Below are 26,248 nucleotides of genomic sequence, written 5' to 3'. Positions count from 1 at the left end.
CCGCCATTCGCAGAGGAACCCCCAGCGCGCAGCCAAAACCCACCAGCCTTACTGGACCTTACGGGAGATCTTCCCCACCAAGGCCAGGCTTGAGTGCATCGACGGTTTGACGGGGAAGGGGGTGCCCTGGGAGGAGGGGGGTTCCTTACTGGCTGCACACTGGCTCCTATTTCTTGAGGTTGGAGCAGAGAAGACTATGGCACACGCAGTTGAGGGCAAAATGAACGTATGCGTCCCTCGTTCACGCTGCATTAGCAGTTCCAAGCTGGCGGCAGCAGAGCATCAAGCCAACAGGCGCCCTGAGGAGCCCAGGGTCCTGGGCAGCCGTGCAGGCTCCCTGGCCCGGGAAGCCCACCCTGGGGACGTGCAGAGGAAGCCATCGCCTCCACGGCGTCCCGGGTCACCAGGAGAGGAGCGGGCGTTTCCTGGGATTCCAAGGCACCCTGTTCATGCAGCATGTGGTGGATTAAATCCTAATGTCAACCAAAAAGGTGCGAGCGTGTCCTAATGCCTATTAATTGTGAGTTGTATACATACATATTTTTTTAAGTCGAGGTACAGTCAGTTACAATGTGTCCATCTCTGGTTGCACAGCACAGTGTCCCAGTCATGCAGATACAGACATAATTCGTTTTCATATTTTTGTTCTTGTTGTTACTTGTGGATATGACTTTGTTGGCAAAAAAAGGGTCTTGGCAGACATAATTCATGATGAATCTTCACTTGAAGAGGTCATTCTTGATTATCCAGGTGGAAGGGAAGGACCTGAGAGGAGGTCCTCCTGGAGGAGGTGGCCCTGCATTCAAGGACAGTGTCCTCAGAAGAGACAGAAGAGGAGAGACGCAGACACAGAGGAGACGCCACGTGGAGACAGAGGCAGAGACGGGATGGAGGCGGCCACCAGCCCAGGGATGGACGCCTGGAGCCCCCAGAAGCTGGAAGAGGCAGGAGGGACCCTCCCCTGGAGCCTCGGGAGGGAGCGCGGCCCCTGGGACACCTTGACCTCAGACGTCTGGTCTCCAGGACTCAGGGAGGGTGGATGTCTGTGGTTTTTAGCCTCCCAGTTTGAGGTTATTTGTTACAGATGCTCCAGGACACATACACACGGCATCTCAGTGAGCTGTCTGAGCGAGCAGGGCCTTCCAGAGGGGCCACGTGCCCCCGTCTTCACACAAAGACCTGAATTCCCTGGGGGGCTCTGCAGACGTGTGACATACAGGCCACGAGGATGCATTAATTGGTCTTGTGAGTCACATTGTTGGTCGCCACCTCTCCTGCAGCTGGAATGGAGAAGTCCAGGAACCTCTGGTGCTCAGGTGTCATTGTGCCCCGTGACCTCTGGGTGCACCCCGTCTCGGTGCTGGTCCCCGGTCCCTGTCATCCTTCCTGTCACCCGCGGCTGTCCCGTGAAGGGCGTCAGGACGCTTCTCAGCCACGCGGACGCCCTGCGGAGTCTACGCGCCCTGCAGAAGGGCCCGGCCTGCTCCTCTCTGGCCGCTGTGCAGAGTCTCACGTGCTGGGCTCTCAGCTCTGCCAGCCACAGCGGCACTCAGACGAGGGGTGCGCATCTCAGATGAACGTCCCGGGGGCCTTGTCCTGGTCTCCTGCCGGTTCACGCCAACATCTCCCGGTTCTGCGGCACAGAATTCACAGCCTCTTGTGCATCTGTAACAGAAACACCGCCCCTGGGGTTAGACACGCCTGAGGGCCCCACCTAAGTGCCACCAGGAACTTGAGGCTGGTGAGACGTTGAGTCTTTCTGAGGGTAAATTCCTACCCATTCGAAGGGACTTCCAAGCCTCACCCGGCACACGGGGCCAAAGCCTGGGGCCACGAAGTACGGCCCTAGGACCAATCTGACCTCACCGCTTTTTTTGTAAATAAAGTTTTATTAGAATACAGCTGTCTGGGGGAGCATGTGTCTGTGGCTGCTTCTGTGTTGTGTGGGAAAACAGAGCGGTTGTGACCCACTGCATAGCCCCAAGTACAGAGACATTCATCAGCTGGCCCTTTATGTAAAAAGTTGACTGACCCAGAACCCTATCTGTCTGTGTCTGTCTGTCTGTCTATCCATCCATTTTTTTATCTGTCTATCTATCTATCTATCTATCTATCCATCCATCCATCTAATCTATCCATACATTCATGTATTTATCCATCTAATCAAGCTATCAGTCTGTCTATCCATCCATGTATTTATCTATGTATCTACATATCTATCTATCCATCTGTCCACCCCATCTATCCATCCATCCATCTATCCATCCATTCTATGTATCCATCCATCATCCATGTATCTATCCATCTGCCCATCTTATCTATCTACCATCTATCTAGTACCTATCTTCCTTTCTCAGTATCATGTCTAGTATCTACATACCTACCTATCTATCCATCTATGTACCTAAAGTAGAACATAAAAGTATTCAACACTCTTTTAGAAAAAACAGATGAATGATGAATGAATGAATGAATGAGTGCGTAAGTCATGTTTGTGAAAGGCTCTAGCACTCCATCTGGGAACACAACTCTCTGGAATCTTTTCTTGTCTTTTTCTTCTAAAGCAAAGACAAGCAACCCTGGAGAGGCAGATTCGCTGAACACGGCGTTCTCCACGTGCAGCGAGGGCCAGGTTGGTGAGATGGGGAGCCAGTGACAAGTGGACATGCGGAGGAGAACGCACATCTGACGTGACAAGCAGGGGGTACTGTTCATGGCGCGGCTCCCATAAGATGGGCCACATGTCTGATGGGGCCACTCCAAGTGTCTGGGGACAGCGTCAAGACGGCAGTGTCCTCTGATTCCAGGCTGTGCCTGGGACACTCAGGGGAACTTTCCACCTGCCCAGGGCTGCCAGGGGAATGGCACGTCCACAACACTGATGCCCACATGTCCAGAAGACCCATCTCCAGAAATAGACTGGGCAGCGTCCGTGCACTCACACCCACGCAGAAGCAGCAGATGTTAAAAGCAAGAAACAGCTTCAGCATCTCTGTTTAGAGGCGGTTTTGTTTATAGAGTTTAGCGCCTTAGCCGAGCAAAGCACCATGCCTGAGAGGCAGGAGACAGAAGGAGAATCTGATCCCGATTTTCTTGAGTACCCGAAAAGTGAGATGTGTCTTCCTTCACATTTTATAAGTGGCCGTTAAATAAACACTCCGTTCCAGAAAAGGGAGCCCTCCTACACTGCTGGTGGGAATGTAATTTGGTGCAGTCACCATGGAGAACAGTACGGAGGTTCCTTAGAAAATTAAAAATAGAGTTACCATACGATCCAGCAATCCCACTCCTGGGCATGTATCCAGGGAAAAATATAATTCAAAAAGACACCTGCACCCCAATGTCCACAGCAGCACTATTTACAACACTCAAGACCTGGAAACAACCTAAATGTCCATCGACAGATGATTGGATAAAGAAGATGTGGTGTATTTATACAGTGGAATACTACTCTGCCATAAAAAAGAATAAAATGCCATTTGCAGCAACATGGATGGCCCTGGAGATGATCATACTAAGTGAAGTAAGTCAGAAAGAGAAAGACAAGTATTATATGATATCACTTCTATGTGGTATTGAAAAAAATGACACAAATGAACTTACTTACAGAACAGAGACAGAAAACAAACTTATGGTTACCAAAGGGGAGGGGGAGGGATAAATCAGGAGTCTGCGATTAGCAGACACACAGCACTGTATATAACACAGACACACAACAAGGCTCTACTGCACAGCACAGGGGGACTCTATCCAATACCTTGCGATAACCTCTAATAAAAAAGAATCTGGTGCTGTGCACCTGAAACTAACACAGTATTCTGAATTAACTATAGTTAAGTAAATACATTTTTTTAAAAAAACAGTCCAGAAGCATGGCTGATTACTAACTGTCTAATAGCTCTCCTTCCATGTTAGAACCAGAAAACAATTTATAAAGCATCTGTAGCCACGTGGGAACACCACCCTGGAAGAGCTGCTGGCAGTGATGCCAACGCAAGGATATGCTAGGAGCCAAAATGCAGTATGGAGTCCTCGGTGGGATTTTGACAATTGAGAGAATGGGGGGTTAGCTGACCGGCAGTCACTGGTCTTGAAATTCAGGGCACCGTCCGACAGGAAACACATGTAGACCTTTTAACAGCCTTCCGAATGCCTTCTCTGTCCAGGATGGAACTTGAGAACCCAATAGCCATTCTCAGTGTGAGGATTGAGCCGTCCTTGCCTGACTGAGGGGGTGAGGGAGGGTGGGCTTCTGGTGCCCATGCAAGGATCCATGAAGCTGTTTGAGATGTTCATAGGCACTGAGGACTATGACTTTTCTGTAACACTGACTGAGGTGTTGGTATCTTAACACAACTCAACTTTATTCGTGCTCAGTTCTCAAGATGCAGGGCCGAGCTCCTTCCAAAAGCTGCAGGGGAAGGTCCTTCCTGCCTCTTCCAGTTTCTAGGGGCTCCAGGCCTCCCTGGGATGGTGGCCACCTCTCTTTTATCTTGTCCTCCATGGTCACATGACCTCCTCCTCTTCTGTAATCAAATCTGCACCTGTCTCTGGTCAGTAAAGTTGTGATTACCCTGGATCAGCCAAGACGAGGTTCTCATCTTTAGATCTTCATGAGACCAGCAATGATTCCCTTCCCAAATAGGAACACACCCACAGGTTCCAGGTGTCAGGATGCGGACACAGCTTTCGGGGAGTCACCATTCAGCCCACTGCAGAGGGAGCTGGACGTCACCAGGACCGCCCCACCCACCCCTCTCCTGTTCCCAGGGCACAGAGGGCGGCCTCCACGCTGCTGGAGAAGAAGGTGTCTGCACCTGAAGTCCCTGAGGGTCCATGAGGGAACAACTGGTTGGGGAAGGACCGGATGGACCGTCAGGGGCACCCACATCCAGGGCAGCGTTGGCATTCGACATGAGGATTAGTGTTAGTGTTGCGGTATGAGGTGGCACCCCGGGCATGCAGACGTCTCCAAGAGGGCAACACGCACGTTTAACAGACAATGAGAGGAAAGGTGGGGAGACCCAGAGAGAGGCCAAAGGTGGCCACTGAATGGTACTGGGGGGCGAGGAAGCCAATCTTCAATCAAGGTTCTAAAAATGGGGGCTATGTCTAGACCCCCACACTCTGTGCAGATGACTCCTATGATTGGCTTAGTCCCGGCCCCTGTCCCTGTCCTGTCCTACAGACCCCATGGTGAGGTGTTCCCTGACCTGTCCTACAGGACCCCTGGGAGGGTGTCCAGGCCCCCTCACTTACCACACATCCTACAGAATTCCTAAAGCTCTGGTGAGGGTCTGTCCGTGAGTCACGGGGTGAGAACCTGACAGATGATCTGAAGGCTGCGGGGGCAGCTGTGAACCGACCCCTCTGAAGATGGTCGAGTGGAGCACCGATTGCCCACGTGAGCCTGGATCAGCTGACTGTGGGGGGCTCCCATCCTCCCTCCGTCCAGGACCCACAAGTCAAAGCTGTGTGTCCGTCATAAAGCGTGAGCGAGAGGACCGAGGACACAGGACCCCTCCAGACACCAGTGCCCTCAGTCCCAGGCGCCCTGAATGTCTCTGTCTTACCGGGAACGTTTCTGCCCCCCGCCGTGTACCTGGGCCTCTGTGCTGAGCAAGGAACACCGCACACGTGGGTGGCAGGATTTAATTACCGTTGGCACCTGGAACAAACGGACACTTTGGGGATCACAAGGTTTACGGCTGAGGACCACCGTAAATGTCTCTTTTGCTCCTTGATGGCCTGCACACAGCAGGGCAGCGGACGGGAGATGCTGGGGGGGCAGAGCCCTGAGTGGGGCGGGGAGGAGGGGCCGAGAACGATGGAGACACGCAGCCCGGTGCAGACAGACCTGCGAGTGCGGGACTGAACTGCGGTCCCGCGGCGTGGCTGCTACCCCGACAAGGCGTCCTGGGTCACGTCAGCGGTGCCGGTCAACCGGCAACTCCTGGCCCACAGCTGTCGCTGCAGCTTTCGGTCATACGTGATCGCCAGAGACCTGGTCTCTTTCTCGTTGTAAAGGTAGCGGCCGCCGACACCTTCCAGCGCAGGGGAGACCGCCGCGTAGACGGAAGTCCAGGATCCTTCCTCTGGGGTCTGCGGGGAGAGGGAGATGAGAGTGGGGCGTCAGCCTTCAGAGCAGAGCACGCGAGGGGCCCTCGCCCACACGGCAGCTGTCAGGTGACACAGAACGAGCATCATCTGGGTGGACAAGTGTGTGTGGGAGGCTGGTGGCCAGCCTGGTCCAGACAGCCTAGTCCGGCCAACCTGGTCCAGACAATCCGGTCCAGCCAACCTGGTTGGGCCAGAGCCCCGGAGCTGTTGCAAAGCGTGCCCCGTCTCCACCTCTTCTCTCCTTCTCTCCGTCTCCGTCTCCATGTGTGTCTCTCTCCGCTGCATTCTGCTCCTCAGTCGAGCAGGACCTGCCCCCAGGCCCCAGCCTCCCTGCTCCTTCCAGGCCCCTAATCCCCCGCAGGTGGAGGGCGCAGGGTGTCACAGTGGAGGGGACCTCCTGCTGTCCTGGGAGAAGTGACTGGAGGGTGAGTCCTGACGGGGCCACCCTGGGTCCCTGCAGAGATGACAGCTTCCCAACACACAAGAGGCAGTTTTATAAAACTGAGGTGGAGTTGATTCACAAGAACACGGGTGTGCGAGACGTGCAGCTCAGTGACTCAGTTCCACACACACGTTTTTCTCAGATCAGCTTGCCTTACAGGTTATCACAAGAGCCAGGGACCCGTTCTAACTTCAGCGGCGTCTAAGACGCTCTTGTTTGCATTCACAGTTCACGCTGCCCCTCCTGGGCAAGCGAACCCTTAAACGAGCTCCTGGAACTGAGCCTGTTCGTAGTCAGCCCAGCTCCACGCCGAGGATTCACGGGTACGTGCCCAGAACGCCCCGCCACCGTCTCGTCCCTGCAGGGAGGCACCCCCACCCAAAATGCCCCCTGTGGTCCACCCCGCTGGGGTTTCCCGAGGACATACCCAGCCGTCTCCGCAGAGGCTGCTTCTCTGGGGCCCCCCAGTGGGCTCTATCCGAGGGTTCCGGTTCCCCCCACACGCTGAATATCCTCTTGTCTGGGTAACAGTCCTGGGGCTGGGCGGGTCTCACCGGGACACGTGGACGGCTGTCTCAGAGGGGCGTGGCTGTGGCGTGCGGGACAAAGGACACAGGGCTGTGCCCGAGACTCAGCTCCCGCCCGGGAGACGGGATGCAATGGAATTGTCCCTGATGGTGGTGTTTCTGTAGGAGAGTTACCCCTAGACACAAACGTTCACATGCACACGTGCAAATACACCCCCACACACACACACCACCCCAGGGTGGCCCTGACCAGACAGAGCTTTATGCTGACACAGAAAAGGGACAGGTTAAAAAAAAAAAAAAAAGAGCTGTCTCTTTGCTCCAGTGTATCTTATGCAGAACGAACCAGATCCACCCACCCTCCTGTATCACGTCCTTAAGCACACGATGGATGCTGGGTTATAAAAAGCAGCCTCCGATCACTGGCGGAACGTTTCCAAGCCTTTGGCGGATCAGGAACACGGAGGAAATGAGATTTCACGGGGAGTGTTTTAATTCCCAAATGTTTTGACAGCTCATGAAATACATGGTGTTGTTCATTTATTCTCCCTCACAGCTGATGTCCCTGTCCGAACCAGCACCCAGCGGGGCGATGACACGTGACACCTGCGTGAAGGTAGGATGTTGTGAGAAATGCTGAGATGCACACGTGGGTGTATGAGCATGCACACACACGCATGCATGCACACAATGCACATACGCTCACACATGCACACGAGCTCTCACACACATGCACACATCCGACTTTAACTCTGAGGCATTCATCTGTGTCCTCTGGAGGAAGGGGACGTGCCAAAGCATTGGTGGGGGGAGGTCCCAGGACTTGGGTTCAAATTTCTGCATCACCTCTTGTGAACCAGAGACCTTGCCCAAGCCCTGCTCCCTCCATGAGCCTCTGCGTCCCCACCTGCAAAACGGGAAGAGCAGTAATCGCTTATCGGGAGCAGTGAATACAGCCGGGAAACAGAAACACGACTGCGCACGATAAACAGCAAGCACGCGAGGGCGACGGTGAGTCCGACGGGCCAGGCGCTGTGCCAGGCACCCACACGCCGGCTTACAGCCCCACACCCGAGGCTCAGAGAGGTCTAGTCACTTGCCCACGGCTCACAGCCGGTAGGTGCAGAAGTCCTCACCCCAGGACCTCAGAATGGGGCTGTGTCTGGAGACGGGGTCTTTAAGGAGGTGATCGAGGTAAAACGGGGTCACTAGGGTGGGTCCTGATCCCAGAGAACTGGGGTCCTTATAAGAAGAGGGGATGAGGACCCAGACACACAGAGAGGGACGCCCACGGGAGGACACAGGGAGGAGACGGCCGTCCACACACCCAGGAGAGAGGGCTCAGGAGACCCCAGCCCTGCAGACACCCTGAGCTCAGATCCCAGCCTCCAGGACCGGGAGACGTGAAGGTCTGTGGTGTCTGTTGCAGCCGCCTGAGCCGATTCGGCGTCCAAACGATCCCTCTCTTCCAACAAGAAACATACCGGGGAAGGGCTCCGGGTGACAGCGGCTCTTCTGGGGAGGGACCCGCTCCCGGCACACAGACAGCCTCTCACCGGAAAGCCCCATCCCAAATCGCCTCCACTTCCCGTTGGTTCTGACGCTCATTCCAGCTGCACCAGGAAAACCGCTCGGCTGGACGGCAAGCGGAGCGTCCCCGTTCCCGGGGGCGTTCCTGTCGACTGAGTCCTCCCCCAGGGCCAAGCGATCGGGTGGGCGTCTGGCCCTGAGGCCCAGGTTCTGCCAAGTAGACCCAAGATCAGCGACGCCCACGGCAGGTGGGAGATGCTTCTTCAGCACATGCCCAGTGAAGGCATGTCCTGCCGTGGACAGAATGTGTGTGACCCCGAATTCATATGCTGAAGCCTCAAGGACTAGGAGGCAGGGGCTTCGGGAGGTGAAGAGGGAGACACGAGGTCATGAGGGTGGGGCCCCCGAGGTGGGATTGGTGCCCTTATGAGGGGAGGAAGACACACCAGAGCTGTGTCTCCATCGGGTGAGGACACAGCAAATATGCAGCTGACCATAAACCAGCTGCCCCTCCCACGCACACCTGCCGCCCCCCACGTACACCTGCATCCCCTCCCATGCACACCTGCCATCCCCCACATACACCTGCATCCCCTCCCACGCACACCTGCCACCCTCCCGCGTACACTTTCTGCAGTTCCCAGCAGGATCTGATTATCTGCCCCCTTCAGCCGTCCTGGGCAGGCGCTGTTTGGCAGCGTGTCCCCAGAAAGATGAAGTGTGTTCCCCAGGCGCCGTGTGAGGGAGAGCGGCGTCACTTCTGAGCAGATGACGAGGCCCCGTAAGCGATGCTTCCTCTGGTTCACACGACATACCCCATTTTATCTGCAGCTTAAAAAAATGATCTCTGAGACTTGTAAGAGACGTGTCAAACGTGAAGCCACACGGGTCGGGTTTTGTCAGACGTGGTGGGATCCGAGAACAGGTGCCCGCGGTGGTTGGGGGTGGGGGGAGCCTGGCTGAGGGCTCGACAGGTTTGTAGTTTAAAGTTCTCCCCGCGAGAGGCCATTCTTGAGTCTCGGGGGCTGTCGGAGCCCGAAGCTACACACCCTGTTTCAATCCAGTTCAGGACAACAAACGTTTATTAAATGCTCACCAACATGTGGTTGGCTCCCAAGGCAAAGAAAGGCAATTTTGGAAAGAGGCCCCGCCGTCCTGGAGCGGACGACCAGCAGGGCAGGGAACGGGGACAGAGGATGGGATTAAAAGTGTGCTGAACAGAGCTGCAGGCGGTGTACGTGCGGCCGGAGGAGGGGAAAAACGCGTGCTTCATAATTGCATAATTATAGAGGGCCTTCCAGTCTTGGAAACGCTTTCACATCGACGATGCCAGCCATGGGCACAACACTCAGGAGAGAGCATTACCCAGAATTAACAAATTACGAAAACCGAGGGGCACAGCAGAGGGAGGGGAGGGGCTGTGCTGAGTGGCCAGATCTCGGTCCTTCCAGAGACCCCAACCCTCTCCATCCTCCTCCTCCGTCTGCCTCCAGGTGACAGACGTGCCCCCTGTGCGCGTGGCCCCGCGTATCAACTCCCTCCCTGCCGGCATCTCCGAAACCCCACCCTCTGTCTGCTCCTCGGAGCTGCAGACACACAGTCGTGGCAGCCCGGCTGGCGTCCGGGAGGAGAGACCCAGCTCTCACACCTCAGGGGTGACCGTCCTGAAGTCCCCGCCTGCCCGTCCCCCACTCTTCCGACAGGCACCACCACGCTCTCCAATTTCCCTGCATCAGAAACCCCAAAGGCTCCCCGAGTCTTTCTTTTGTCTTTCATGGTCAACCAGCCAAGACCTGGTGATTTTATCTCTGGCATCGTTTGCAGAACAATCTCCGTGTCTCCCTCACCGCCATGTGCGACCCCATCCCTGCAACAGCCCGGCACCAGACCTCGGGGCCCCCTGTGGCCTCCTGTCCATCGGATGCTCTGCAGGTTGGATGCATCTGATCCTAAAACCTCATCGCTGACGTCCTGGGACGCGGTCCAGCCCCGGCGTCTGGGACACGCGTCGCACGTGACCGATGGTAAGCTTGTGCTCGTCTGCGTCCGCAGTGGGGCCGGGGCCGGTTGTCCTTGGGACAACTGAGACGGAAGCAGCTCAGGTACTGCAGGGCTCCAGGGTGCACACGGGGACTCAGCTGAAATAGGGGCACGGAGGGTGTAACCAGCCTCCTCTTGAGCCACTATCTGCATCACACTGAAGGTCCCAGTCTCGCTCAGGTCCTGGGAGCTTGGCCCAGCCTTCAACCCTCCCGCAAAGGCTGCACCCTCCCCGAAGCCTCCTTCACACCCCGCTCAACGTCTGCACCCCACGTCTCCTGCCCCCGACAATGGGTAGCTCGTTGCCACCAGACTTCTCCATCGAGCGCTCGTGAAAACGGCTGAGAAGCCAACCGATGGCTCACCGCTGGCGTTCTTGTCGCCCTGGTGCAATCGTGGGGCGTGCCCGCACAACGCCCCCCTAACCGCCTTCACAGCTGTGTGCCCGGAGCACGTGTGAGACGCCTGCAGTCCCAGAGGACGTCACGCCCAGACTCCCTGCTCCGTGCCTCCGGGCGAACCCCAGCTGCCGGGATTTCTTGTCCACGATGCGCCGGAGAGGTGGGCTGGGCCAACCTGCCCACGAAGGCAGCATCTGAAGCCCACGAGCTCGCCAAAGACGTGAGATGGCGGTCTTGAGAGTTGAGGTCCGAGGAAAGAGCTGGGGGCCTGAGTTTCCTCTGGCTGCTCCCACAGGTCACCAGGAACGTGGTGGCTGAGAACAGCGCAACGCCGTTAGCGTCTTCAAGGTCTAGGAGGTCAGACACGTACCATGAACCCGGGCTCCCATCCAGGCGTGCGCAGGGCTGTGTCCCTCCTGCAAACTCCAGGTGGAGGGTCCGATTCCTGGTGTCTTCTCAACTCTCAGAGGCCACTGCATTCCGTGGCTCGCGGTCCCCTCCTCCACCTTCAAAGTCAGGAACCCCACCAGCTCTGCTCCGACTGCCACCTCTCCGACTCGGGCTGTGACCCTCCCACCTGTCTGACGAGGACCCCTGGGAGGACGTTGGGCTCCCCTAGACCAGCGAGGACCTCCGACAAGAGGCTGAATTCCAACGGGGGGGGAGTCATGGGTGCCGGGTCCCCACAACACGATGGAAAGTCAACTGGGGCTGCCGGCATTTTTTAAGACGCTCTGACACTGTGTTTGGAAGCGGGATGTGTGGTCCCTGACCACGGAGCAGCTCTGGATTCAAAAGCATCCTGGGACGTGCCTCCTGGAATGGATTAATTAGTCCTCTCACCCTCTCAGCCCATCCACCCAAATGCCCTGTCTTGCTTGCGTGGATTTAGATGCGTGGTGAACAGAACCCGCCACAGCTGGTCCTGCATTATGACAAGGGCCCGCTCCGCACTGCAGATGCGCTCATTTTACTCGGAGGCCTGATAAAGGCATTTTCAAAGGGGCCTGGGTTGCTGGGGAGAAGCCCCGACCAGGGGACCAGACGCGCTCAGCATGGAGAACTGCGCTTTTTCCTGGGACACGCTGATCTGGAGGCCGCGGGGGAAGGAGCCGGGGTGGCGTCCCAGCGCCACGGCCCGATGGCCCGGGAGATGCGGGTTTTCTGTAACAGAGCTGCATTCGGAAGGGCACTCACGTCGCCGGAGGCCGTCCCTGACGCCACTGCACCCATGTGCGGAAAGGTCTGGATTTATTTGTAGAAAGAACTAATTAAGCTCTGATCTTTATAAACGTTAACACCCTCCTGATTTCTTTTCCCCTCAAGGTCGTAACTGGTTTGCCCAGGTGACCGGCTCTGCATTTGGAACCAAGTTCACGGTGGCGGACAAGGCGTAGGTCAGAAGCTTCGGACGGACGTGACAGAATGGCACCAAGGGACGCATGGACACCAGGTCTTTGGTTTATTATAAAAGAACAGAACTCAGGAACAGCCAGATGGAAGACGTGCCCGGGCAAGACTTGGGCAGGGGCACGAGTCCTCCCACGCCCCGTCCAGGCTGCCACTGTCCCGGGACCGCCACGCGTTCACCAACCGGGAAATCCTTTGAAGCGCCCCCTCCCTTTTCTTTTTGTTTTTTAAGGAGGCTTCCTCACATAGGCACGGTTGGTTACATCACTGGCGCCGGCGTTGGGTTCAGACCCCAGCCCCTCTGCCCGTCCTCGGAGGCTAGGGTGGGGCTGAAATTTCCAACCCTTTAATTGATTATTTTTTAATTCATATACATATTTTTTTATTGAGTTATAGTCAGTTTACAATGTTGTGTCAATTTCTGGTGTACAGCACAGTGCTTCAGTCATACATGAATATATTCATTTTCATATTCTTTTTCACCGTGAGCTACCACAAGATCTTGTGTATATTTATTTATACATATAAACATACGTATATGTTTATCTATTCTGTATATACCTGTCAGTATTTACAAATCTTGCACTCCCAGTCTGTCCCTTCCCATCCCTCTCCCACCTGGCAACTACAAGTTTGTATTCTATGTCTGTGAGTCTGTTTCTGTTTTATATTTAAGTTCATTTGTCTTCTTCTTCTTTTTTTTTTTTTTAAGACTCCACATATAAGCGATCTCATATGGTATTTCTCCTTCTCTTTCTGGCTTACTTCACTTAGAATGACATTCTCCAGATTCATCCATGTCCCTGCAAATGGCATTATTTCATTCTTTTTCATGGCTGAATAGTATTCCATTGTATGACTATACCACAGTTTACCCAGTCATCTGTCGATGGACATTTAGGCTGTTTCCATGTCTTGGCCATTGTAAATAGTGCTGCTATGAACATTGGGGAGCAGGTGTCTTTCTAAATTAGGGTTCCTGCTGGATATATGCCCTGTAGTGGGATTGCTGGCTCATATGGCAAGCCCATTTTTAGTCTTTTGAGGAATCTCCATACTGTTTTCCACAGTGTCTGCACCAAACTGCATTGCCACCAACAGTGAAATTTCCAACGCTTTAAATCTCTGCTTGGTTCCCCTGGCAACCAGTCCCCCATCCTGAGGTGAGGGCCAGAGGTCACCTCATTCACATAACAAGAGACACCTTTCTGGCTCTCATCACTCAGTAAATTCTAAGGGTTTCAGGAGCTCTGTGCCCAAAACGGGGACAAAGACCAAATACGTATATTTCTCTTTAGAAACCACCATATCACAAGCGTCCAGAAAGACGTGTGCAAAACAAGAGAGGACTTACATTCAGTCAGGAAACAGCCCCGTCTGAAACCTCCATGCTCCCTCCATGATGTTAAAATGCCCCCCTCCCAGGGATAGATTAGGAGTTCAGGATTTGCAGACACTAACTACTATATATAAAGTAAATAAACAAGGTCCCACCGTACAGCACAGGGAACTGCATTCAATATCTTGTAACGAGCTGTAATGGGAAAGAATCTGAGAATACATACATACATACATACACATGTATGTATATGTGTAACTGAATTGCTTGGCTGTTCGCCTGACACTAACATTGTAAATCAACCACACTTCAATAAAGAATAAGAATTATTAAAAAAAAAATGCCTTTCCCAAATTCATTTCCGTTAGGGTGATGACACCAGGTCTGAGGGGAGGCCAACAACTGAAATGTACGAAAAAAAAAACAAAACAAGCAAACACGTCCTTAGAAAGAGACACCCGGGTCGTCAATCCTGTCTTGCTAAAAGGCGATCCGGAAAAACACTTGGGTTTGGGGTCAGGAGGGGCAAGACAGGAGAGGGGTGGGGAGGGCACCACTGGAGAGGAGAGGGAATTCGGAACAAACGGCGACCATGCAGGGGGTCCGTCCGCGATCAGCGAAGGATGGACCGGTGGACGCGCGGGTGCGGGTTTGCACACGGGTACCGGCGGGAACCCCTACCTCATGCCCTGCAGACACCCTCCAGGCTGCGTAAGGAGCTCACTGCGACGAGGATAAAATAAAACTTCTTTCATGGCAAGACTAGAACCATCTACACATAACAGTTTTCTCTGCCCTTCTGCCTCATCTCCCCACACTGCGCACTCTGCGTGTGCGTTAGGCAAGGACCAAACCTCCCCCCTACCTTGGCAAAAACACCTGCTCAGCCCTCAAGAGCGACCTTCTCCCAGCATCAACAAGACAGCTCCATAAAAAAAAAGTTCCTTCAGGATGTTGTAAGGGGTCACGTGACCCACCAGGACACCGCTTAGACCTGGATTCTGTACACAACACGTCATTTGATGAACTCTATCTCGAAAACCTTCTATCACTGTGCCTTGATTTCGCATGGGCGGGACAGTTTTCAGACGATTATAAGCCTCAAATTTTGTTCAAAATAAAATTTTCCATTTCTCTCTTAGATGGACCGATTAATTTTTCGTCAACACAACTGAAATTACCGGAGCTGGAATTTCTCAGCAAGAGGCCAACCCAGAAACCATGCAAGGTAGCCAGCAAACCAGAAGGACCCCCTGAAAGAATGAATGACAACAAAAAAAGGCCTAACCCCTCGATTCATTGTGACGTAAAGGACTTTCTCGAAGACCAGAAGGCACAAGAATTATGGGGGTAAAAACGTGGAATATGAAACACTCGGTTACGTTCCTGATGTGCAGGAAGATTTTTTTTTTTTCTGAATCAGCACCCAACCCCCAATAAAACACACACGGAACACCGTCCCCAGAGGACAGGAGCAAATAATTCACACGAGATGTCACATTCATAAAGGTGACCTGAACTTTAAATGGAACCACAGAGGGGAACCTGGGGATTCAGGAGATGTGGGTTTGGAGGTCCTGGTGAGGAATATGTAATTGTAGACAGTGTCACCAGATGCTGGGGACCAGTGGCATCCGTTAATTTGGCTTTGTCAGCATCTGGGTTCCGGGATGGCCCCAAATTCTGGACGGAGGAGACGCAGAGGAGGAGAACTCATGGAATCACTATGATTTACGGCCCCCGCCCTCCCCTCCAGGGCTCCGACAATCACATTCTCATCTCTGTGACCCCGCGGGGAGGACGAAATGAACACTGCCCACCCGCCAGGGCTGTGGGAGCCCGAGCGTTTGCTGCTGAATCAGCACCGCCCACAGAACGAAGATGTGCAGAGGGAAGAAAAAGTAATTCTAACAATCAGCAAGATGACTGCCCACGGGGAGGGTGTAGCTCAGTGGTGGAGTGCGTGCTTAGCATGTACAAGGTCCTGGGTTCAATCCCCAGTGCCTCCATTAAAAAAAAAAAAAAGATGACTGTGCAGGAAACACACAACATGACTGCTGATGGAAAAAAAAAAAACAACAACGCAGATTTATGCAGGTTTAAATGGGACTGCGTTTGGTCCGGGAGCAAGATACTAGAGAAACACAAGCAGAAACGAGGTGGGGAAATCAGGGTACTGGATTTTCTGTGTGCATGGCCTCTAGAGAAACAAACCCCTTTTGAAGAATTTGATGCTAAAGAAATCATCCGAGAAAACAGCCATGTGGAATGAATCCAGGGGCCCTGTCCCACCCTGGCCGTGAAATTTCACCCCTGGGCCTCCAGGGGTGACACTGGTCTTTACAAGTCCCACTGGGTTAACCTGGCGATTAAACGTGTATAAAGGAATTCATTTTAGCCTGTGTCTCATATGAAGGGTGATGGTTGGGAAGTTAATTTTTTCTTTAATGATTACTGTATTTATCAGGGTAAAACGGATAATGGACTAAATGTACCAAAAAGGAAGCTGGATAAAGAAACAAACACCCCAGGGACAATATAGAGGAGGGAGGGGAGAAAGAGGGACAAACTTACGCACAAAAGGAACTACAAGGACCTACTGTGCAGCACAAGGAACATAGTCAGTATTTTACACTAACTATAAATGGACTATAACCTTAAAAAAAAAGAAACAGACACCCTTGCATACTAGATCCTGACAGATCACTCGGACAAATGCAAACAGGGAAGGATGAAACATGAGGTGGGATTCAAAGTGCCTTGGATTTCCTCGTTTGTACCCTCTACGTCATTTAAGCCACGTTCGTGGGGGCAGGCACAACTCACTAACCCTTTTGTGTGTCCCTGGCTCCTACTTGTTGGGTCCTGTGCCATGTGTCACCGGCTCAGGGTGGTCCCCCGGACAGTGAGAGTGCTGTGTATTTCAGCCACGCCTCTGCCGTCACCTGGGTGCCCCATGGGGAGGCCACTTCAGAGGTTCACTCTGTGAGAAACTGAGGGACCAGGCAGTGCCTTTTGAGGGCACGGAAACCAAGGGCACCAGAGACACCGGAAGGAGACCCCACACACCACCTCGTCTTTGAAGAAATTACCCTCCGAGAAACCAATCAGACCTGATTCAGAAACACCTGCAATCTGAGGGTCTTTGGGAGCAGCAAAAAAGCCCACCGCCCTCCTCTGCCCCAGGTCACTTTTCTACTTCATAAAAAAAAATACTGTCAGCCATGGGCCTGCACGGGAATGGCCCGTCTCTGTTCCCTGTCTCAGGGATGGGGCCACAGGCTCTGAGACCACGAGGGCAGTCACCCTTCTGAGGACTCAGAGGACAAGCCTAACCAGCCCACCCCGCTAAGTGGTGGCTGCACCCGATTCCCCACCAGTGGCCCTGAGGTGGCCGTCCCCGCCCCCTCGTATCATGCCCTCGGAGTCTTACCTTGGAAAACCACCAGCCGAATATCTTCTTCATGAGCCCCGTGCCCCAGAAGACGTGTCTGTAGAGGTCGGTGTTGACCACGCCGGGGTCGGCCACGTTGGCGGTCACGTGGCTGCCGGCGCCGGCCAGCAGCGCCTGCAGGCGGTAGGTGAACAGCACCAGGGCCAGCTTGCTCTGGGCGTAGGCGCCGTGCGCCGAGTAGCCGCTCCTGCGGGGTTGGGGGGGGGAGCAGGTGTGAGGGGAGGTCTCCAACCGCGGGCTGCCGAGGACGTCACCGAGGGACGCCCCCAGGTCTCAGTGCAGGGACGTGGACGGTGTGCACCGCCGGGAACTGGCTGCTCTGTTTCTTCATCTTTGGAACGTTCTACACTTGGGAGATGCACTGACGCCTGTCCTGCTCTGATGCAGAATCACCAGCTCCTCCCTGTTGACACCTGTTTCTCACACTTTAGGTTATTTCCTGGGGCTGGCGGGGGTGCACAGAGGGAAAACCAGGATGCCTGCAGGACAAAACCCATCACTGCTCCTCCATTAGGGATGGCTCGCCTTCTTCGTGCCCCAACAGCTCCTTTTCCTTAATTTTCTTTGATAGGAATACAGCCCCCACCCATAGACAAGGTTATGTTTACTTTCAACCTCAGTGGTGTCTCCTGAGTTAGAAGAAAAGCCATCCCTGCAATTCACCCTTGTAGGAGTTTAACACGAGGATTAAAAGTAATAATAATAAATTAAAATAAAACAAAAATCAGAATCATTATATTAGATGCAGAAAAAGCACTCGCTGGGATTCAACACCACTTTTGTTTTTGTTTTTGTTTTTTGTTTTTAATTTTCTTCTTTATTTATTTTTAATTTCTATTTTTTAATTAAAAAAATTTGGGGGGGTAATTAAGTTTACTAACTTACTTATTTTTTTAGAGGAGGTACTGGGGATTGAACCCCGGACCTTGTGCACACTAAGCATGTGCTCTACCACTTGAGCTGTACCCTCCCCCTTTCAACACCACTTTTGGATAAAACCTCTTACCAAATATGAACGAATAACTGAAAAAAGTAAACTCAACTTTGAATGATTCAGAAAAGCAAAATGTTGTAGCCACTATGGAAAACAGAAGGGAGGCTCCTTAAAAAAACTAAAAATAAGACTTACCATCTGATCCAGAAATCCCACTCCTGGGCATATATTTGGAGGGAACTCTAATTTGAAAAGACACCTGCACCCCATGTTCATGGCAGCACTACTTACAATAGCCAAGACATGGAAGCAACCTAAATGTCCATCCACAGACAACTGGGTAAAGAAGTTATGGTGTCTACACATAATGGAATACTACTCAGCCATGAAAAAGAACGAAATAATGTCATTTGCAGCAACATGGATAGACCTGGAGATTGTCATTCAAAGTGAAGTAAATCAGACAGAGAAGGACAAATACCATATGATATCACTTATATGTGGAATCTTAAAAAAATGGCACAAATGAACTAATTTATGAAACAGAAACAGACTCACAGATGGAGAAAATTTATGGTTACCAAAGTGGCAGGGAGGGATAAATTAGGAGTTTGGCATTAGCTGGTACAAACCACTATATATCAGATAGATAAACAACATGGTCCTACTGTACAACACAGGGAACTCTATTCAATAGCTTATAATAACCTATAATGAAAAAGAATCCAAAAAAGGACATATATACGTATAACTGAACCACTTTGCTGTACACCAGAAACTAACACAACATTGTAAATCGGCTCTACTTCAATTAAAAAAAAAATGTTTTAAGTGAAATGAGAAAACGTTACCAAGGAAAGCACATAAAAGGAAAAAAATGATAAAAGCAAAAGGGAAATACTTAAAAACACAGAAAAACAGTGCAAGTAGAAATGACATCATTGGGAAATCAGCCTCTTAGTTGCCCGGTGAGACTTTCTGAGAAACCTCACAGCATTCTTCTAAACAGCACGCGTCGGCGCCTGCAGTCTGTCCACGTGACAAGCATGCCCACCCCTCCGGGACGTGGTCCCACCTCCTGCCCCTTTCTGGGCAGCATCTTTCTTCCTCATCCGCTCGTCCCCACATCCCCAGAATCAGCCCACTTGTCAAAAGTGGCCACATGCAACCTCTGAGGCTTGGCCTGGGGTCCATGCAATTTAAGCTGGAAAACAAACCCCAGGTCCTTTGTCTCAGAGATGAGTCGGAGCAGGTCATCCAAGGGTGACAGAAGACGAGCTGCTGAAGGAGTTCCAAACACAACTTCTTCTGGAGGGAGGAACTGTGACAAAAAAAATAGGGCAGTTCTGGGCACACATTCTCTCCCCTGAGCCAAGACGAGCCCCAATCCCCCAATTACCATCAAGACACTGGTTTTGGCAAATTCCTTCTGTCTCTTCGCTGCAGGAGAGGAGGAAACTGCAGGAAAGAGGGAGTGATTAAGTAGGAGGAGATGAAAGCTGAAATTTCGTCTTGGCGTTGGGCCAGTTCGACATCACATACACACATTCGACCCTGCACTTACAGGGTTGTTTGGGAGGAAACGGGGGTGATGAATTTAGAAAGAAGACAGTGAGACATACACGAGCAGAATTCTCAAGGGTAAATCAACGGCTTGTGTAATTACGGTTTTATACATCAGGCGGACAAGAGAGAACTGAAATTCTTTAAAAATAGTAAGTGAGGGAAAAAGCCAATACATGTCTCTGTGGGAGGGGAAAAAAAAGAATTCCAAGAGTACACGTAAGTTCAGAAGAGGTTCCCTGGTAGATTTAAGGATAAAGAAATACTCACAGTGGAAATGGGAAAAGAATGAAAGCCAACACACAAGAGGACGTGATTCCCCCACGAAGATTTGTAAATGAAACCTCAAGGAATGAGCAGAGACATCTGATGTTTAAAACAATGAAGAAACTCCTACAACGTTAACAGAAAAAAGGCAGGCGAAGGCAGACTCAACCCACAAACTAACACGGAGGTGAAAGAAATTCATGAGACGTCTACATGGCTTGAGTCGAAATGTGAGATTTTTAATAACCTGCTTTTGTAATAAATGGTGTCAAAAGGTAGAATCTGAAACCATGAAAATATGTTTGTTTTTTTAAAAAAAATAATTTATTGATAGAACTATTTAATAAATAATGTGAAACAAAAGTAGAGACAGTGCTGGGGTAGACTTTTTGTTGGGGAGGAAATACTTTTCTCCGATACTTTTGAGTTCCGTCACGAGGGCATGCAAATTAAACTGGCACCTGCCAAATTAACAAGAAAAAAAAAATACCGATTTTACTTCTAATTCTACACATGTGTGGGACTTCTTAGGAAAGAAGTGAAACTCCAAAAGAGTTGGGAAGTCTTGTTTCTTAAACAAGCATGAGTTTATGCTTTTATTCAGATAAGGAAATTCCAGAAAGCCACCTTTCTGCATATCTTGTGTCTCAGTAGCCTCCAGCTCAAAATAATCTTTATGTGGATGTGGCATATATTCGGATGGCATATTCAGACAACCGTCTCTCTCTCTCTGCCTTGCAGACAAGAGAATGAAAGGTGAAGAATGGTAGTTTGGACACCATATACGCATCTCTGTGTATGGAATCAAAGGCTCAACAATTCTTTAAAGGATTGTTGGTTGAAAACCTAAGAGAACATTACAGAGAGATGGGAAACCCTACTCTAAATTGCAGCGCCATGGCTTTCTGGCTGGGAAGAAGACCCTGGGTTTTTGGACGCCTTTGTTTCATATAAACAGTGTGTGCTGTTTACTAGAGTGACGATTTTACCTGGTCTAGGTCTGCCATTGATCTGAGAACCGGCCTAAGCCCACTGCAGTAGTTACACCGCTGCCCTGAGCTACTCGAGTCCAGGTGCTCAGTGGACGTGGTCAGCAAAGGCCCCCATTCTTAGCAAGATGCCAGGAACATAGCAGGCCCTCCCTTTCTGCTGAGCCAATGAGGTTTTCAAGTTATCATCAAGGAAAAAAATTACTATTGCCAAAGACAATATATGCACATCCACGTATTTGAACTTATAAAAATATATACATGTAAGGCTTACATTTTAATAAGGTAAAATGCAGGGAGAGAAAAAAATTTTTTTCCCTCTATACTTTTAGGTTCTGTCCTGGGGCCTGCAAATCAGACTGATAAAGGACAGTTTAACAAGGGAAAACAGTTTTAATTAGGTTTCATGTTCCAGAGGATAACAGAATTAGAGACTTGGCTGTGACTCAGATCTCAGTGATGACTGACTCTCCAACGCAAGTCAGGGTGAAATCATGTGTCTTAAAAGGTTAAAGATGGATCAACTGGGGAGAGACACACGGTGACTGTTAGGAGGCTGAACTGTCCACGCCCCACCCAAAAAAAAGATCTGTGGAAGTCCTAACCCTTAGGACCTCAGAATAGGACCTAACTGGGACATAGGGTCTTTTTTTAAATTTATTTTTTTTTGGGGGGGTGCTATTAGATTAACTTATTTGTTTATTATTGGAGGAGGTCCTGGTGGGGTATTAAACATGGTAAGCATGTGCGCTACCACTGAGCTATAACCTCCCGCCACCTGCCTCAGGGACTTTAGAGAGGTAATGAAGTTAACATGAGCTTGGGTGGGTGGGCTGTAATTCAATATGACTGGTGTCCTTCTAAAAAGCGGGATTTGGGGCAAAGAGACAGGCACACAGAGGGGACCACGTGAAGTCCCAGAGAGAAGATGCCCGGGGCAGAGATGACCAGAAGGCGCTCACACAGAGATGACGGCACAGATGGGGAGATGCGTTACAAACCCAAGGAACCCCAAGGTCAGGCAAAAATACCAGAAGCTGGCAAGAAGCCTGGAAGAAACTCTCCTCTGAAACCTCCAGAACCTCCTTCCCCTAGAACCTCACCATCCTGTCCAACCAACCGACCTCGAGCTTGGACTTCCCACCTCCAGGACTGGGAGGGAATAAACTGGTGTTCTCAGCCACCCAGTCTGCAGGACTTTGTCACCACGGCCCCAGGGAACTTGTACAGGAAGCAACAGAAAAAAGGCGGACTTTCCCAATGCTGATGTGTTGCACCAAAGAAGAAGGAAGACAGAAAGCCAATGGGAACAAGGAGACATTCCTCCCCGGGAGGGAGTAAGCCTGTAAGAAGCACGTACCTTGGGAGGGATGATGAACCCAAGAGGAGGGTGTCCTTACCCTCCAGAAGGAGACAGCAGGGGGGACCCGGTGGAAGTCCACTCTGAGCCCTGGTCTCCAGGTGGACCTTGGTGCACGACGCCACTGGAAACACGTCACTTTTACCCAAAAGAAGCACCTTCGTTAGTGGCACAGGACGCAGCCACCCCTGCAGCCAGGAGGTCCTGCTCATTCTGCCACCAAGAGCCATCCCATCTTGTCCGAGGTCAGAGCTAGGACTGGGGAGAGTGTGGGACTCACCTGCCTGGTCTCGGTGAACAGCAAAGTGATTCAGTTATATGTCCATTTTTTTTTTCCAGATTACTTTCCCACCCCCTGGGTTCTGATAGAACAGGTCAGAAATGGCTGGGAGTGAGATCTGCCTGCGCAAACCCCAGGGCTCCTGCAGGACTCTGGGTGTGGCTCAGGCATCCCTGACGCCCATCCCAGCACAGCTCAGATTCCTCAGGACCTGGAAGACCCTCTTACAGCCCCGCACAGGGGACAGGAGACCCACAGACTGGGGCGGGGAGGGGGGCACTTAACACAATGGGAATTCACTTCCTCCCAGTTCTGGAGACCAGACATCTGCCATTAAGGTGATCTCCAGGTCCACCCATGTTGCTGCAAATGGCATGACTTCATTCTTTTTCATGGCTGAGTAGTATTCCATTGTATAAATATACCACTGCTTCTTTATTCAGTCATCTGTTGATGGACATCTAGGTTGCTTCCGTGTCTTGGCTATTGTAAATAGTGCTGGCAATGAAGTGTTATTTTAATGTACATGTTTGTTTTTTACACAAAATGCTATTGCACAATGAACAGAATACAGTCTAGCGTACACATGACTTTTACGTGCACTGGGAAACAGTGGTGTGATGGCCGCCTTTGCAGTGTTCTGGGACGGAGCCTGCGGTGTCTGGAAGGTCTGTGTGCATTGGTCGTTCCAGTTCCTATTACAGGACAGGTTTATGTGAGACAGTCAGGGCCTGTGCACTGGCGTCACCGGGCAGGGGGACTTTGCTCAGTGCGCCGCTGTCATGGGCAAGCCCCAACCTCCCTGGAAGCCCACGGGGCCGCCGGCATCGCTTGCTCACTTGCCTGCTCTGGAGGTCGTCCAGGTTCAGCTCCCCAACATAGTGCGTGGCCGAGGACACAGTCACCACCCTGGCGCTGCGGCCAGGAGAACCGGATGCTTTCAGGGTGTCCAGGAGGAGGTTGGTGAGCAGGAAGTGGCCCAGGTAGTTCACCCCAAAGTGCTCCTCAAAGCCGTCCTCAGTGCTCCGCTCAGGGACCATCATCACGCCGGCTGGGGAGACGGGGAGTTTCAGGGAGAGGAACATGGGGCGACATGAGATGGAACAGCCGCCTCCCGCAGAGGGACGAGGAAGCAGCCTGGGAGCCCAGACGGGGGGGGGGGGGTCTGGTCCTCACTGCCTCTCAGCCTCCTGCCCTGCATGCTGCGGGGGCGAAGCCAACAGACCAGTAAGACCTCTCCTGCTCTCAAAGTCTGCCCTTCGGTGGCCCGAGCTTGCAAATAATCACAAAACAGCAGCACCCACCACAAGATCAGACTGTCCTGCCTGGAGGTTCCTTAAAAAGCTAAGAACAGACTTACCATATGACCCAGCAATCCCACTCCTGGGCATACACATACCTGGAGAAAACTCTAATTCGAAAAGACACCTGCACCCCAGTGTTCACAGCAGCGCTATTTACAACAGCCAAGACGTGGAAACAGCCTAAATGTCCATCGACAGGTGACTGGATAAAGAAGATGTGGCGTATACGTGTGTGAGTCTGTGTGTATTTGTATGCCTACCGTAGACGTGTTTGTACGTGTGCACACGTATGATATGCACGTGTGCGTGTATTTACATGTATGCAATTGCATACATGCACACACACACTTATACACGTTTCTGCATCTGCGTGTTTACTTGTGTGTGCATCTCCCTGCACGTATGTATTTATAAATGCCTATCAATTTACACACGTGTTTTCTTAGGCATTTGTGGTACATGTGTGTCTATGGATTTGCATATGCAGGAGCATGCCTGTGTATCTGCAGAAGTGCCTGCATTTGCAAATAATGCATGCATATGCATGTATGTATGTGTACACATTTGTATATGAGCAGCAGTATTTGCATATGTATTTGTAAGTGTACAAGGTAAGGTTAAATGTACTTGCATATCTGTGAATATGCATATATATAAGTGTATGTATTTGCATATGAGCATAGGCATTTGCATATGTATTTGTAAGTGTGTGAGGTGAAATGTATTTGCATGTTCATGCATATGCATGTACATAAGTATACATATTTGTATATGAGCAGAGGTATTTGCATATGTATTTGTAAGTGGGGTATGGTAAAGGAATTTGCATATTCATGCATATGCATGTGTGTACATACTGTAACTGTGAGCAGCGGTATTTGCATATGCGTAAGTGTTCAGTTAACCACCCATTTGCATATGTTTACGGATAATGCATCTATACATGTATTTCCATTTGTATACTCATTTCCATAGGCTCTTGTATTTGCATATATATTTGCATTTGCAAATTGTTTGGCATGTGAATGATTTTCTGCACATGTGCATATATATTCGTGTATGCATATGTGCATACCTGTCTCTATGCATCTGCAGGTGTGTACACATTTATGTGTGTGTTATATGTAGATATACGGATGTACAGATAAGCACACATATGAGTCTTTGCATGTGTGTGAGTCTGGATTTCTACATGTAACCCTCTGCACGTGCACTTGTGTGTGCATAAGTGTACGTGTGGACACTTCTCCCGGCTGGACTGTGAGCTCTCTCCCTGGACACGCAGGCCACTGTGCACGCCCCACCACACCCAGCTCCCCGGCAGGACCCACCTTGGGTTTCACGACCCCACATCCCTGGTCCCAGTGCTGCTTTCCCACTGTTGAAGTTCTTGAGGCAAAAAAAAAAAGAAAAAAGAAACAAAACCCATGTGATTCAGGCTGTGGCTTTAACAGTGGCGGCAACACGCTCTGGGTGCAGCAACGGGGTAGATAAACACTTAAAAATAAATCTGGACAACAGCTGATGGGTGCTTTCACGGACTGTGATGGAAGACGGGGCTCCAGACGTATAAACGAGAGGACAGGTCAATTCAGGTGTGGGCTTCAGACCCGCACCCGCTTTCTGGCCGGGCCGAGTGCGTCTGACCGCCTCCCTCCACACCCAGGTGTCTCAGACACCTTCCCTGATACGGGAACGCCATCCCCTGAGCTCACTGCTGTAAAACACCACGAGTGGGGACCCGCCCGGGGGAACCCACAGACAGGGGCCAGCCAGCTACACGTCTCTCCTGCGTTCCACGGAACGTGTGTTTAAACATTCCTGCAGCCAGGAACACCAGACGCACAAAGTGCTCCCTGACAGCGTGCTGGGTGCTCCTGAGGAGTCATCCAAAAGCCATGCGGGGATCAGCTGTCACGCGGACATAAAGTTTGGCGTTTATGGCAAATGCAAATGCCTCTCTCGTCACGTCATTTCCCTGACTGAGTGGGATGAGGCCACACACATACACTCAGTCCCCTAACGTGCTGTAAATTCCTAGTCAGGGAGCCCTCAGCCCGCACAGACTAGTACGTAAGGACACATGGCTTATGTGAGGCCGGCCGAAAGGGAGGGGGACCTCCAGGCGGCTGCAGACCAAGCCCGCACACTGGACACTCGTGCTTCCAGGAGAGGGAGTCTCCATCGCATTCCCGTGAGATTTGCTCTCGTGAGTAGAAGGCAGTGGCGGTGACAATATCCTACAAATGCCAAGGGCCTGCTCAGACAAGACCATGCAGCTCCTGGTG

At 51.5% G+C, this 26,248-nt stretch overlaps 1 protein-coding gene across 2 annotated transcripts in view; it reads right to left on the bottom strand.

Annotated features, from left to right (window-relative positions):
• Nucleotides 1–891: 891 nt before the first annotated feature.
• The window catches only part of DHRSX (dehydrogenase/reductase X-linked), a 133,924-nt gene continuing 108,567 nt past the window's right edge, over nucleotides 892–26,248 (bottom strand). The window contains exons 5-8 of one of the 2 annotated variants that reach the window (XM_032474455.1): nucleotides 23,500–23,707; nucleotides 17,243–17,450; nucleotides 5,858–6,102; nucleotides 892–1,665 (exon numbers count right to left, since the gene is read on the bottom strand). In XM_032474455.1, the coding sequence (XP_032330346.1) occupies nucleotides 5,899–6,102; nucleotides 17,243–17,450; nucleotides 23,500–23,707 (620 nt within the window). In that variant the 3' untranslated portion in view covers nucleotides 892–1,665; nucleotides 5,858–5,898. Of the gene's footprint in view, nucleotides 1,666–5,638; nucleotides 6,103–17,242; nucleotides 17,451–23,499; nucleotides 23,708–26,248 lie in introns of those variants that run through there. The other variant, XM_032474454.1, reaches the window with a different exon arrangement.

The sequence above is a fragment of the Camelus ferus genome, chromosome X, assembly GCF_009834535.1.
Source record: "Camelus ferus isolate YT-003-E chromosome X, BCGSAC_Cfer_1.0, whole genome shotgun sequence".
NCBI lineage: Eukaryota > Metazoa > Chordata > Mammalia > Artiodactyla > Camelidae > Camelus > Camelus ferus.
Note: the sequence above shows the minus strand (reverse complement) of the source record. Positions and strands in the feature narration are given on the sequence as shown.